Source organism: Xyrauchen texanus, chromosome 41 (genome assembly GCF_025860055.1).
Source record: "Xyrauchen texanus isolate HMW12.3.18 chromosome 41, RBS_HiC_50CHRs, whole genome shotgun sequence".
NCBI lineage: Eukaryota > Metazoa > Chordata > Actinopteri > Cypriniformes > Catostomidae > Xyrauchen > Xyrauchen texanus.
In genome coordinates, this window is record NC_068316.1 from 387,009 (window position 1) to 399,990 (window position 12,982).

The following is a 12,982-nucleotide window of genomic DNA, read 5'->3' on the forward strand; positions in this document are numbered from 1 at the left end:
TGTATGATGTGTCTGGGGACGCTGTGGGAAGAGTGTTGTGATTGTGTTGGTAAAAACTCACATAACACATTCATGTATTCATCTTTATGTGTTCGGCTGCATCTCTCAGAGCGTCAGACAGCAGAGAACAATGATTAATGCAACCATCCATGTAATTGTGCATCATTAGAATAAAGAGGATACAAATGTGTTGACATCAAGGCTGTGGTTCAGTCGGCAGAATCCAGGTCATTTCTGCAGTGAATATCATGTTTGTGTTTACTTGTGCTCGTCCAGTCGGTTCTTTTCAATGAATCGTTTGCACATTTGAATCAGTTGAAGATTCGCTTCATGGAAAGGGTTTTTGCGAATAAAGGATATCTTACTGTTACACGTAAATACAATAAGACTGTTTCAAACCATGTTTGACTGGAGTAAGTTCTGGAGGACACGTCACAAGTATTACATTATGAATAAAGTGAAGCAGGTTTCATGTAAGATTGTCCATCGAGTACACCCGGATACAACACGTATGGACAGCGTTTTAAAGTTAGGATGGAAGATAACCGTGTTTTTGTGAGTCTATTAATCATTGATATAAGACTGAGATAAGAAGCCAAGATTAGTGTTAATTCTGAAGAAACTAATGTAACTTTAATCTGGATTTCCAATGATAATTATACAAATGTAGTATTTATATGCATTTTATTTATTGTCATGGCTCATTATTATAAACAAACTTAAAAGGACTGAAAAAATACCTATATTTATATATTTATTATGAACAGTTTAACCCTTTCAGCTCTGAAGGTGTTCTTAAAGATTTCCTGTTTCAGTGGCATACCCAAAATTAAAGACTTATAACTTGACAAAAAACATTGTAAAGGAAAACAAAAATAAGTTTAAAAATAAAGGAAAATAAAAAAATTAATTCAGTCAAAAATGTACTTTTATTTGTATTTTTCTGATGTGGCATTATATATCTCTGGGTGTAAATAATGTCGCTCCGAAAAACTGTTTTTAGTTTTGTTCCCAATTATGTCGACTGTATCTGAGAGAAAGTTTGTGTTGATACGACAAAGCAATCAAAAGTTCCAACATTACAAATATAATTGATCATAGTGTCCAAAAACATCTCCAAACAAATAAAAGATAATAATTGTACATAAGAACTAATTACACATGCAAACACAACAATGACTAAAGGTTTGCATAGCATGCAGACATGATTTTAGTCATGAGATTTCACACAATGAGTTTCATTCTGTGTCATTTGAGTCATCATTGAGTCTGTGTCGTGTATTTGGCGCCATCTCCTGGTGGTCATATGTAACATTGTGCTTCATGTGGATTATCTAATGATCTATACATCTGATTATCTTGTGTGTGGACTCGATTGAAAGATAATCACAGACTCTAAATAATCATGTGTGAGATTTTATGTTCCGGTTATATTTCGTGCAGTTATAAGTGAAAACGCGGCATATAAGCAACACCAGTAAAGTAAAAGCATTTCAGATGTGCTGAACTAGAGGACAAAACCAAATCAACACACTTCAGAGCAGAAACATCCAGAACATCTTCTGACATAATCTGTGTGTTCTCAGGCATGTGTAACCCCAGAAACTACAGCGACACGCCGGCGACCGCTAAGAGCACGGTGGAGGAACTGTACCGGCCCATCCCGTCTCTCTTCAGAGCGCTCACTGAGGGTGAAGCGCCCATCAACATGATGGTGGTGTCGTTTCCCGTGGCCGAAGAACTGTCCTATCACGAGAACCTGGTGTCTTTCCTGGAGACCATAGAGGACACACATCAGAACATCTCTCTACCAGGGAACAGCATCCACGCCAGCTACGACAACACCGCAGGTGAGCGCGCTGAGAGATGTTTGAGTCTCACACACACCTGCACGCTTCACTGATCAGAAACACTCCGGTAGTTTAATCTTAATTGATTGAGAATGGAATTCCTGCTCTGTGACCTCTTGACCCGCAGCTGTGATGTTCAGGAGAAGGATGTTTGTTATTCAGATGTCCAGCTGTGAGCAGGTGTGTCTGACACACAGGAAACAAACCCTGCCAACGTGTTTCAGAAATGAGTTTTGTATGTTTGTCGAGTGTGTATGTGTGTGTGTGTGTGTGTGTGTGTGTGTGTGTGTTTGTGTGCCTTCCTCTATAGACATTCAGTGCAATAGTGCAAAAACTATTTCAGATTTTTCTTACAAATCAAAGGAAGCAATTGATTGTCTGTGGCACAGTTGTTGTAGATGGCGCTAACAGTGAGAGGTAGACGATATATATACCGATTAATCGTGCCGTTGATTGCTTTTTGGAACTATGGGATATCTGCAAATATCTGTGCTGATAGTTTGTTTTTGTGTTGCTCTACAGCTTGATTGTACAGTATCACAGCAGCTCACTGACGTCATTACTGTGTTTAAATCTTTCATCATTGAGTTATAATGTGGCAACATGCATCATGTCTCCCATGTTCACCTGAAGAAGAAATAATATATATATACACACGGTGCATTCAGAAAGTATTCAGACCCATTCATTGCTTTCACATTTTATGTTGCCGTCTTAAGATAAAATGCTCAAAATATTTGTTTTCCACATCAGTCTATTCCCCACACCCCATAATGACAAAGCAAAAACACATTTTTGATAACTTTGATATTTCATTTTATTTTTAATAATTTGAAGTCTATATTATTAATGACTTCTAATTATTTGAAGTAAAATATTTAGTGTATTGCTGCTTTTCATCACTATTTTGATTCAGTTATATATTAAAAAGAGATTTTCTAGTTGTATTGGTGTATGTTATGTTTATGTTTGTTCAATTTAATGTTGTTTAACTTTTCATGAAATAACTATATATTTACTAAACTGATGATGCAGTTACTATGACTGTAATAAACTCAATCAAGCCTCTCCGGTAGATGCGGATTAAACCTGCACGACGTTCAGAAGGATTTCTGGATCATTCTTCCTTACAGAACTGCTTCAGCTCAGACATATTCTTATGATATCTGGTGTGAACGGCTCTCTTGAGGTCTCTATTGGGATAAGATCTGGGTTTCATTCCTGTATAGTAGACTCACGAACAGAGATGTTCACCAGTTCCAATGATTCCTACAAGTCTTTATCTGTCACTCTAGGGTTCATTATTACCTCATTGAACATTCTGTGGTGTGTCCATTGAGTCATCCTGGCTGGACGACCACTTCTAGAGAGAGTACCTATAGTACTAAATCATCTCCATTTATAGACAGTTTGTCTAACTGTGGACAGGTGAATATCTAAGGGCCACTTCTAGTGAGAGTACCTATAGTACTAAATCACCTCCATTTATAGACAGTTTGTCTAACTGTGGACAGATGAATATCTAACGGCCACTTCTAGAGAGAGTACCTATAGTACTAAATCATCTCCATTTATAGACAGTTTGTCTTACTGTGGACAGATGCATATCTAACGGCCACTTCTAGAGAGAGTACCTATAGTACTAAATCATCTCCATTTATAGACAGTTTGTCTAACTGTGGACAGATGAATATCTAACGGCCACTTCTAGAGAGAGTACCTATAGTACTAAATTATCTCCATTTATAGACAGTTTGTCTAACTGTGGACAGATGCATATCTAACGGCCACTTCTAGAGAGAGTACCTATAGTACTAAATCATCTCCATTTATAGACAGTTTGTCTAACTGTGGACAGATGAATATCTAACGGCCACTTCTAGAGAGAGTACCTATAGTACTAAATCATCTCCATTTATAGACAGTTTGTCTAACTGTGAACAGATGAATATCTAACGGCCACTTCTAGAGAGAGTACCTATAGTACTAAATCATCTCCATTTATAGACAGTTTGTCTCACTGTGGACAGATGAATATCTAACGGACACTTCTAGTGAGAGTACCTATAGTACTAAATCATCTCCATTTATAGACAGTTTGTCTAACTGTGAACAGATGAATATCTAACGGCCACTTCTAGAGAGAGTACCTATAGTACTAAATCATCTCCATTTATAGACAGTTTGTCTAACTGTGGACAGATGAATATCTAACGGCCACTTCTAGTGAGAGTACTTATAGTACTAAATCATCTCCATTTATAGACAGTTTGTCTCACTGTGGACAGATGAATATCTAACGGACACTTCTAGAGAGAGTACCTATAGTACTAAATCATCTCCATTTATAGACAGTTTGTCTTACTGTGGACAGATGCATATCTAACGGCCACTTCTAGAGAGAGCACCTATAGTACTAAATCATCTCCATTTATAGACAGTTTGTCTAACTGTGGACAGATGAATATCTAACGGACACTTCTAGTGAGAGTAGCTATAGTACTAAATCATCTCCATTTATAGACAGTTTGTCTAACTGTGGACAGATGATTATCTAAACTCTTCTTTCCAGCTTGAGGCAAAGCAACAGTTTGTGAGATCTCGTGGTCCACGTCAGCAAATGTTTCATGTGAATAGCAAATTCAAAATGTTTTAGTGCTTTTTATAAGTCAGAGTAGCTCTAACCCACACCTCCAATCTTGTTTCATTAATGGGACGCCAGGTTTGCCAACTCCTGATTCTAATTAGCTTTAGTTGATGTCATTAGCCTAGGGGTTCACATACTTTTTCCACCCTACACTGTGAATGTTTGAATGATGTATTCAGTATGAACAAGGACAATATGATAACGTGTGTTATTAGTTAAACTGATTGTGTTTGGTCATTATTGTAACTGTTGTAGATTTTAAGACACATTAATACAGAAACACAGGTAATTCCAAAGGGTCCACATACTTTTTCTTGCCACTCAATTTGATTATCAGGTGATATTATTGAATTCTGCAATCAGACGTTCTGAATTAAATATCGTCTGACTGTTTCTAGTATCTTGAGTAGTTTAACTGTAGATGATGATGATGATGGTTTCTCTCTGCAGATAAGATGTGCACAGTTGTGTACTTCGATGACTGTGTGTCTATTCGTCAGTGTAAGCAGTACTGTGAGTCCATGGGCGGATCGAAGTATCGCTGGTTTCACAATGCGTGCTGTGAATGCATCGGACCCGAGTGTGTGGATTACGGCAGTAAAGCCGTCAGGTGCATGAACTGTCTGTACTGACTTTATACTTTTATTTGTGTTTGATAGTTTGAGGTTAACGGAGTTTGTATATTGTTAACGGTTGCAGACAGACATCTTTAGGTTGTCATATAGAGCAGATGTGCTTCTTAATAAAGATTCATGATGTGACCGCTGAGAAATGCACACATGATGTTACACGTGTTCTTATGTTAACATTAATACATGCATTAGATATCATAGTTCATTTTAATTCATGCAATATAAATGGTTAGTTCATAATGAACAGATCTTAATGTTTAGCCCTGTAAATGTGAGCAATGATTTGAAGTAGCTGTTGTAAGTTTGTGTTAATGTAGGTTATTGTAATCTGTTTAAGACAATAAAGATTCTTGTGTGTTATTGCAGCTCATTATTACTACATTACAACATTATTATAATAACATTATTATTCCATGTGTCCTGAACTTTTGTCCTGGAAATATAAACTTTGACTATAATCTGTAAAGATGGTCTTTATTTTCACTTTCATTTTGATAAAATCATTTGATTGCAGGAGATATAAATGCAACATCTCAACTGTGAATGTGTGTCTGTATTTGTGTGATTTTGCTTGTGTGTGACTGTCAGTGTCTGTTTATGTGTGAGACTGTGCGTGTGTTTGTGGGTCTGTGTGTGTCAGTTTGTTTGTGTGTCTGTGAGTGTGTGTGTCAGTTTGTTTGTGTGTCCGTGAGTGTGTGTCTGTTTGTGTGAGTGTCTGTGAGTGTGTCAGTTTGTTTGTGTGTCTGTGAGTGTGTGTGTCAGTTTGTTTGTGTGTCCGTGAGTGTGTATGTCAGTTTGTTTGTGTGTCTGCGAGTGTGTGTGTCAGTTTGTTTGTGTGTGTCAGTTTGTGTGTGTGTCAGTTTGTTTGTGTGTGTCAGTTTGTTTGTGTGTGTCAGTTTGTGTGTGTGTCAGTTTGTGTGTGTGTCAGTTTGTTTGTGTGTGTCAGTTTGTTTGTGTGTGTGTGTGTGTGTCAGTTTGTTTGTGTGTGTCAGTTTGTTTGTGTGTCTGAGTGTGTGTGTCAGTTTGTTTGTGTGTCTGTGTGTCAGTTTGTTTGTGTGTCTGCGAGTGTGTGTGTCAGTTTGTTTGTGTGTGTCAGTTTGTTTGTGTGTCAGTTTGTTTGTGTGTGTGTCTGTTTGTTTGTGTGTGTGTGTGTCTGTTTGTTTGTGTGTCAGTTTGTTTGTGTGTCTGTGAGTTTGTGTCAGTTTGTTTATTTGTGTGTCAGTTTGAGTGTGTGTCTGAGTGTGTGTGTCAGTTTGTGTGTCTGAGTGTGTGTGTCTGTGAGTGTGTGTCAGTTTGTTTTTTGTGTGTGTCTGAGTGTGTGTGTCAGTTTGTTTGTGTGTCTGAGTGTGTGTGTCTGAGTTTGTGTGTCTGAGTGTGTGTGTCTGTGAGTGTGTGTCAGTTTGTTTGTGTGTGTGTCAGTTTGTTTGTGTGTCTGAGTGTGTGTGTCAGTTTGTTTTTTTGTGTGTGTGTCAGTTTGTTTGTGTGTCTGTGTGTGTCAGTTTGTTTGTGTGTGTGTCTGTGAGTGTGTCAGTTTGTTTGTGTGTCTGTTTGTTTGTGTGTCTGCGAGTGTGTGTGTCAGTTTGTGTGTGTGTGTCAGTTTGTTTGTGTGTCTGAGTGTGTGTGTCAGTTTGTTTGTGTGTGTCAGTTTGTTTGTGTGTGTGTGTGTCAATTTGTTTGTGTGTGTGTGTCTGTTTGTTTGTGTGTGTCTGTTTGTTTGTGTGTCAGTTTGTTTGTGTCTGTGAGTTTGTGTCAGTTTGTTTTGTGTGTCAGTTTGTGTGTCTGATGTGTGTCAGTTTGTGTGTGTGTGTCTGTGAGTGTGTGTCAGTTTGTTTGTGTGTGTGTCTGTGAGTGTGTGTCAGTTTGTTTGTGTGTGTCAGTTTGTTTGTGTGTTGTGTGTGTCAGTTTGTTTGTGTGTCTGAGTGTGTCAGTTTGTTTGTGTGTGTGTCAGTTTGTTTGTGTGTCTGAGTGTGTGTGTCAGTTTGTTTTTTTGTGTGTGTGTCAGTTTGTTTGTGTGTCTGTGTGTGTCAGTTTGTTTGTGTGTGTGTCAGTTTGTTTGTGTGTCTGAGTGTGTGTCAGTTTGTTTGTGTGTGTGTGTCAGTTTGTTTGTGTGTCTGAGTGTGTGTGTCAGTTTGTTTGTGTGTGTGTCAGTTTGTTTGTGTGTCTGAGTGTGTGTGTCAGTTTGTTTGTGTGTGTGTCAGTTTGTTTGTGTGTCTGAGTGTGTGTGTCAGTTTGTTTGTGTGTGTGTCAGTTTGTTTGTGTGTGTCTGTGAGTGTCAGTTTGTTTGTGTGTCTGTTTGTTTGTGTCTGTGAGTGTGTGTCAGTTTGTTTGTGTGTGTGTCAGTTTGTTTGTTTGTGTGTCTGTATGTTTGTGTGTCTCAGTTTGTTTGTTTGTGTGTCTGTTTGTTGTGTGTCTGTTTGTGTAGTGTCTGTGAGTGTGTGAGTTTGTTTGTGTGTCAGTTTGTTTGTTTGTGTGTCAGTTTGTTTGTTTGTGTGTCTGTTTGTTTGTGTGTCTCAGTTTGTTTGTTTGTGTGTCTGTTTGTTTGTGTGTCTGTTTGTGTGTGTGTGTCTGTTTGTTTGTGTATCTGTGAGTGTGTGTCTGTTTGTTTGTGTATCTGTGAGTGTGTGTCAGTTTGTTTGTGTGTCTGTGAGTGTGTGTGTCAGTTTGTTTGTGTGTGTCAGTTTGTTTGTGTGTCTGAGTGTGTGTGTCAGTTTGTTTGTGTGTCAGTTTGTTGTGTGTGTCTGTTTGTTTGTGTGTGTCTGTTTGTTTGTGTGTCAGTTTGTTTGTGTGTCTGTGAGTTTGTGTCAGTTTGTTTATTTGTGTGTCAGTTTGAGTGTGTGTCTGAGTGTGTGTGTCAGTTTGTGTGTCTGAGTGTGTGTGTCTGTGTGTGTCAGTTTGTTTTTGTGTGTGTCTGAGTGTGTGTGTCAGTTTGTTTGTGTGTCTGAGTGTGTGTGTCTGAGTTTGTCAGTTAGTTTTGTGTGTGTCTGTGAGTGTGTGTCAGTTTGTTTGTGTGTATGTCAGTTTGTTTGTGTGTCTGAGTGTGTGTGTCAGTTTGTTTTGTGTGTGTGTCAGTTTGTTTGTGTGTGTGTCAGTTTGTTTGTGTGTGTGTCTGTGAGTGTGTCAGTTTGTTTGTGTGTCTGTTTGTTTGTGTGTCTGCGAGTGTGTGTGTCAGTTTGTGTGTGTGTGTCAGTTTGTTTGTGTGTCTGAGTGTGTGTGTCAGTTTGTTTGTGTGTGTCAGTTTGTTTGTGTTGTGTGTGTGTCAATTTGTTTGTGTGTGTCTGTTTGTTTGTGTGTGTCTGTTTGTTTGTGTGTCAGTTTGTTTGTGTCTGTGAGTTTGTGTCAGTTTGTTTTTTGTGTGTCAGTTTGTGTGTGTGTCTGAGTGTGTGTCAGTTTGTGTGTGTGTGTGTCTGTGAGTGTGTGTCAGTTTGTTTTTTGTGTGTGTGTCTGTGAGTGTGTGTCAGTTTGTTTTTTGTGTGTGTGTCTGTGAGTGTGTGTCAGTTTGTTTGTGTGTGTGTCAGTTTGTTTGTGTGTCTGTGTGTCAGTTTGTTTGTGTGTGTGTCAGTTTGTTTGTGTGTCTGAGTGTGTGTGTCAGTTTGTTTTTTTGTGTGTGTGTCAGTTTGTTTGTGTGTCTGTGTGTGTCAGTTTGTTTGTGTGTGTGTCAGTTTGTTTGTGTGTCAGTGTGTGTCAGTTTGTTTGTGTGTGTGTGTCAGTTTGTTTGTGTGTCTGAGTGTGTGTCAGTTTGTTTGTGTGTCTGAGTGTGTGTGTCAGTTTGTTTGTGTGTGTGTCAGTTTGTTTGTGTGTCTGAGTGTGTGTGTCAGTTTGTTTGTGTGTGTGTCAGTTTGTTTGTGTGTGTGTCAGTTTGTTTGTGTGTCTGAGTGTGTGTGTCAGTTTGTTTGTGTGTGTGTCAGTTTGTTTGTGTGTGTCTGAGTGTGTCAGTTTGTTTGTGTGTGTCTGTTTGTTTGTGTCTGTGAGTGTGTGTCAGTTTGTTTGTGTGTCAGTTTGTTTGTTTGTGTGTCTCAGTTTGTTTGTTTGTGTGTCTGTTTGTTTGTGTGTCTGTTTGTTTGTGTGTCTGTTTGTGTGAGTGTCTGTGAGTGTGTGTCTGTTTGTGTGAGTGTCAGTTTGTGTGTCTGTTTGTTTGTGTGTCTCAGTTTGTTTGTGTGTGTGTCTGTTTGTTTGTGTATCTGTGAGTGTGTGTCTGTTTGTTTGTGTATCTGTGAGTGTGTGTCTGTTTGTTTGTGTATCTGTGAGTGTTTGTGTGTCAGTTTGTTTGTGTGTGTGTCAGTTTGTTTGTGTGTTTGTGTGTGTCAGTTTGTTTGTGTATCTGTGAGTGTGTCTGTTTGTTTGTGTGTCAGTTTGTTTGTGTGTGTGTCAGTTTGTTTGTGTGTTTGTGTGTGTCAGTTTGTTTGTGTATCTGTGAGTGTGTGTCTGTTTGTTTGTGTATCTGTGAGTGTGTCTGTTTGTTTGTGTGTCAGTTTGTTTGTGTGTGTGTCAGTTTGTTTTTTGTGTGTGTCTGAGTGTGTGTGTCAGTTTGTTTGTGTGTCTGAGTGTGTGTGTCTGAGTTTGTCAGTTAGTTTTTTTGTGTGTGTCTGTGAGTGTGTGTCAGTTTGTTTGTGTGTGTGTCAGTTTGTTTGTGTGTCTGAGTGTGTGTGTCAGTTTGTTTTTTTGTGTGTGTGTCAGTTTGTTTGTGTGTCTGTGTGTGTCAGTTTGTTTGTGTGTGTGTCTGTGAGTGTGTCAGTTTGTTTGTGTGTCTGTTTGTTTGTGTGTCTGCGAGTGTGTGTGTCAGTTTGTGTGTGTGTGTCAGTTTGTTTGTGTGTCTGAGTGTGTGTGTCAGTTTGTTTGTGTGTGTCAGTTTGTTTGTGTGTGTGTGTGTCAATTTGTTTGTGTGTGTGTGTCTGTTTGTTTGTGTGTGTCTGTTTGTTTGTGTGTCAGTTTGTTTGTGTCTGTGAGTTTGTGTCAGTTTGTTTTTTGTGTGTCAGTTTGTGTGTGTGTCTGAGTGTGTGTCAGTTTGTGTGTGTGTGTGTCTGTGAGTGTGTGTCAGTTTGTTTTTTGTGTGTGTGTCTGTGAGTGTGTCAGTTTGTTTGTGTGTGTGTCAGTTTGTTTGTGTGTTTGTGTGTGTCAGTTTGTTTGTGTGTCTGTGTGTCAGTTTGTTTGTGTGTGTGTCAGTTTGTTTGTGTGTCTGAGTGTGTGTGTCAGTTTGTTTTTTTGTGTGTGTGTCAGTTTGTTTGTGTGTCTGTGTGTGTCAGTTTGTTTGTGTGTGTGTCAGTTTGTTTGTGTGTCTGAGTGTGTGTCAGTTTGTTTGTGTGTGTGTGTCAGTTTGTTTGTGTGTCTGAGTGTGTGTGTCAGTTTGTTTGTGTGTGTGTCAGTTTGTTTGTGTGTCTGAGTGTGTGTGTCAGTTTGTTTGTGTGTGTGTCAGTTTGTTTGTGTGTCTGAGTGTGTGTGTCAGTTTGTTTTTTTGTGTGTGTCAGTTTGTTTGTGTGTGTCTGTGAGTGTCAGTTTGTTTGTGTGTCTGTTTGTTTGTGTCTGTGAGTGTGTGTCAGTTTGTTTGTTTGTGTGTCAGTTTGTTTGTTTGTGTGTCTGTATGTTTGTGTGTCTCAGTTTGTTTGTTTGTGTGTCTGTTTGTTTGTGTGTCTGTTTGTGTGAGTGTCTGTGAGTGTGTGAGTTTGTTTGTGTGTCAGTTTGTTTGTTTGTGTGTCAGTTTGTTTGTTTGTGTGTCTGTTTGTTTGTGTGTCTCAGTTTGTTTGTTTGTGTGTCTGTTTGTTTGTGTGTCTGTTTGTGTGTGTGTGTCTGTTTGTTTGTGTATCTGTGAGTGTGTGTCTGTTTGTTTGTGTATCTGTGAGTGTGTGTCAGTTTGTTTGTGTGTCTGCGAGTGTGTGTGTCAGTTTGTTTGTGTGTGTCAGTTTGTTTGTGTGTCTGAGTGTGTGTGTCAGTTTGTTTGTGTGTCAGTTTGTTTGTGTGTGTGTCTGTTTGTTTGTGTGTGTGTGTGTCTGTTTGTTTGTGTGTCAGTTTGTTTGTGTGTCTGTGAGTTTGTGTCAGTTTGTTTATTTGTGTGTCAGTTTGAGTGTGTGTCTGAGTGTGTGTGTCAGTTTGTGTGTCTGAGTGTGTGTGTCTGTGTGTGTCAGTTTGTTTTTTGTGTGTGTCTGAGTGTGTGTGTCAGTTTGTTTGTGTGTCTGAGTGTGTGTGTCTGAGTTTGTCAGTTAGTTTTTTTGTGTGTGTCTGTGAGTGTGTGTCAGTTTGTTTGTGTGTATGTCAGTTTGTTTGTGTGTCTGAGTGTGTGTGTCAGTTTGTTTTTTTGTGTGTGTGTCAGTTTGTTTGTGTGTCTGTGTGTGTCAGTTTGTTTGTGTGTGTGTCTGTGAGTGTGTCAGTTTGTTTGTGTGTCTGTTTGTTTGTGTGTCTGCGAGTGTGTGTGTCAGTTTGTGTGTGTGTGTCAGTTTGTTTGTGTGTCTGAGTGTGTGTGTCAGTTTGTTTGTGTGTGTCAGTTTGTTTGTGTGTGTGTGTGTCAATTTGTTTGTGTGTGTCTGTTTGTTTGTGTGTGTCTGTTTGTTTGTGTGTCAGTTTGTTTGTGTCTGTGAGTTTGTGTCAGTTTGTTTTTTTGTGTGTCAGTTTGTGTGTGTGTCTGAGTGTGTGTCAGTTTGTGTGTGTGTGTGTCTGTGAGTGTGTGTCAGTTTGTTTTTTGTGTGTGTGTCTGTGAGTGTGTGTCAGTTTGTTTTTTGTGTGTGTGTCTGTGAGTGTGTGTCAGTTTGTTTGTGTGTGTGTCAGTTTGTTTGTGTGTCTGTGTGTCAGTTTGTTTGTGTGTGTGTCAGTTTGTTTGTGTGTCTGAGTGTGTGTGTCAGTTTGTTTGTTTGTGTGTGTGTCAGTTTGTTTGTGTGTCTGGTGTGTGTCAGTTTGTTTGTGTGTGTGTCAGTTTGTTTGTGTGTCTGAGTGTGTGTCAGTTTGTTTGTGTGTGTGTGTCAGTTTGTTTGTGTGTCTGAGTGTGTGTGTCAGTTTGTTTGTGTGTCTGAGTGTGTGTGTCAGTTTGTTTGTGTGTGTGTCAGTTTGTTTGTGTGTCTGAGTGTGTGTGTCAGTTTGTTTGTGTGTGTCAGTTTGTTTGTGTGTGTGTCAGTTTGTTTGTGTGTCTGAGTGTGTGTGTCAGTTTGTTTTTTTGTGTGTGTCAGTTTGTTTGTGTGTGTCTGTGAGTGTCAGTTTGTTTGTGTGTCTGTTTGTTTGTGTCTGTGAGTGTGTGTGTCAGTTTGTTTGTTTGTGTGTCAGTTTGTTTGTTTGTGTGTCTGTTTGTTTGTGTGTCTCAGTTTGTTTGTTTGTGTGTCTGTTTGTTTGTGTGTCTGTTTGTGTGAGTGTCTGTGAGTGTGTGAGTTTGTTTGTGTGTCAGTTTGTTTGTTTGTGTGTCTGTTTGTTTGTGTGTCTCAGTTTGTTTGTGTGTGTGTCTGTTTGTTTGTGTATCTGTGAGTGTGTGTCTGTTTGTTTGTGTATCTGTGAGTGTGTGTCTGTTTGTTTGTGTATCTGTGAGTGTTTGTGTGTCAGTTTGTTTGTGTGTGTGTCAGTTTGTTTGTGTGTTTGTGTGTGTCAGTTTGTTTGTGTATCTGTGAGTGTGTCTGTTTGTTTGTGTGTCAGTTTGTTTGTGTGTGTGTCAGTTTGTTTGTGTGTTTGTGTGTGTCAGTTTGTTTGTGTATCTGTGAGTGTGTGTCTGTTTGTTTGTGTATCTGTGAGTGTGTCTGTTTGTTTGTGTGTCAGTTTGTTTGTGTGTGTGTCAGTTTGTTTGTGTGTTTGTGTGTGTCAGTTTGTTTGTGTATCTGTGAGTGTGTGTCTGTTTGTTTGTGTATCTGTGAGTGTTTGTGTGTCAGTTTGTTTGTGTGTGTGTCTGT

The 12,982-nt window shown here is 39.1% G+C and overlaps 1 protein-coding gene across 2 annotated transcripts in view; it reads left to right on the top strand.

Moving 5' to 3' along the window:
- The window catches only part of LOC127634622 (twisted gastrulation protein homolog 1-A-like), an 8,064-nt gene extending 2,586 nt beyond the window's left edge, over positions 1 to 5,478 (top strand). For both annotated transcript variants that reach the window (XM_052114245.1, XM_052114244.1), the window contains exons 3-5: positions 1 to 49; positions 1,587 to 1,850; positions 4,948 to 5,478. The exon at positions 1 to 49 is cut by the window's left edge and continues 51 nt beyond it. In XM_052114245.1, the coding sequence (XP_051970205.1) occupies positions 1 to 49; positions 1,587 to 1,850; positions 4,948 to 5,129 (495 nt within the window). In that variant the 3' untranslated portion in view covers positions 5,130 to 5,478. The remainder of the gene's footprint in view (positions 50 to 1,586; positions 1,851 to 4,947) is intronic.
- Positions 5,479 to 12,982: the final 7,504 nt, after the last annotated feature.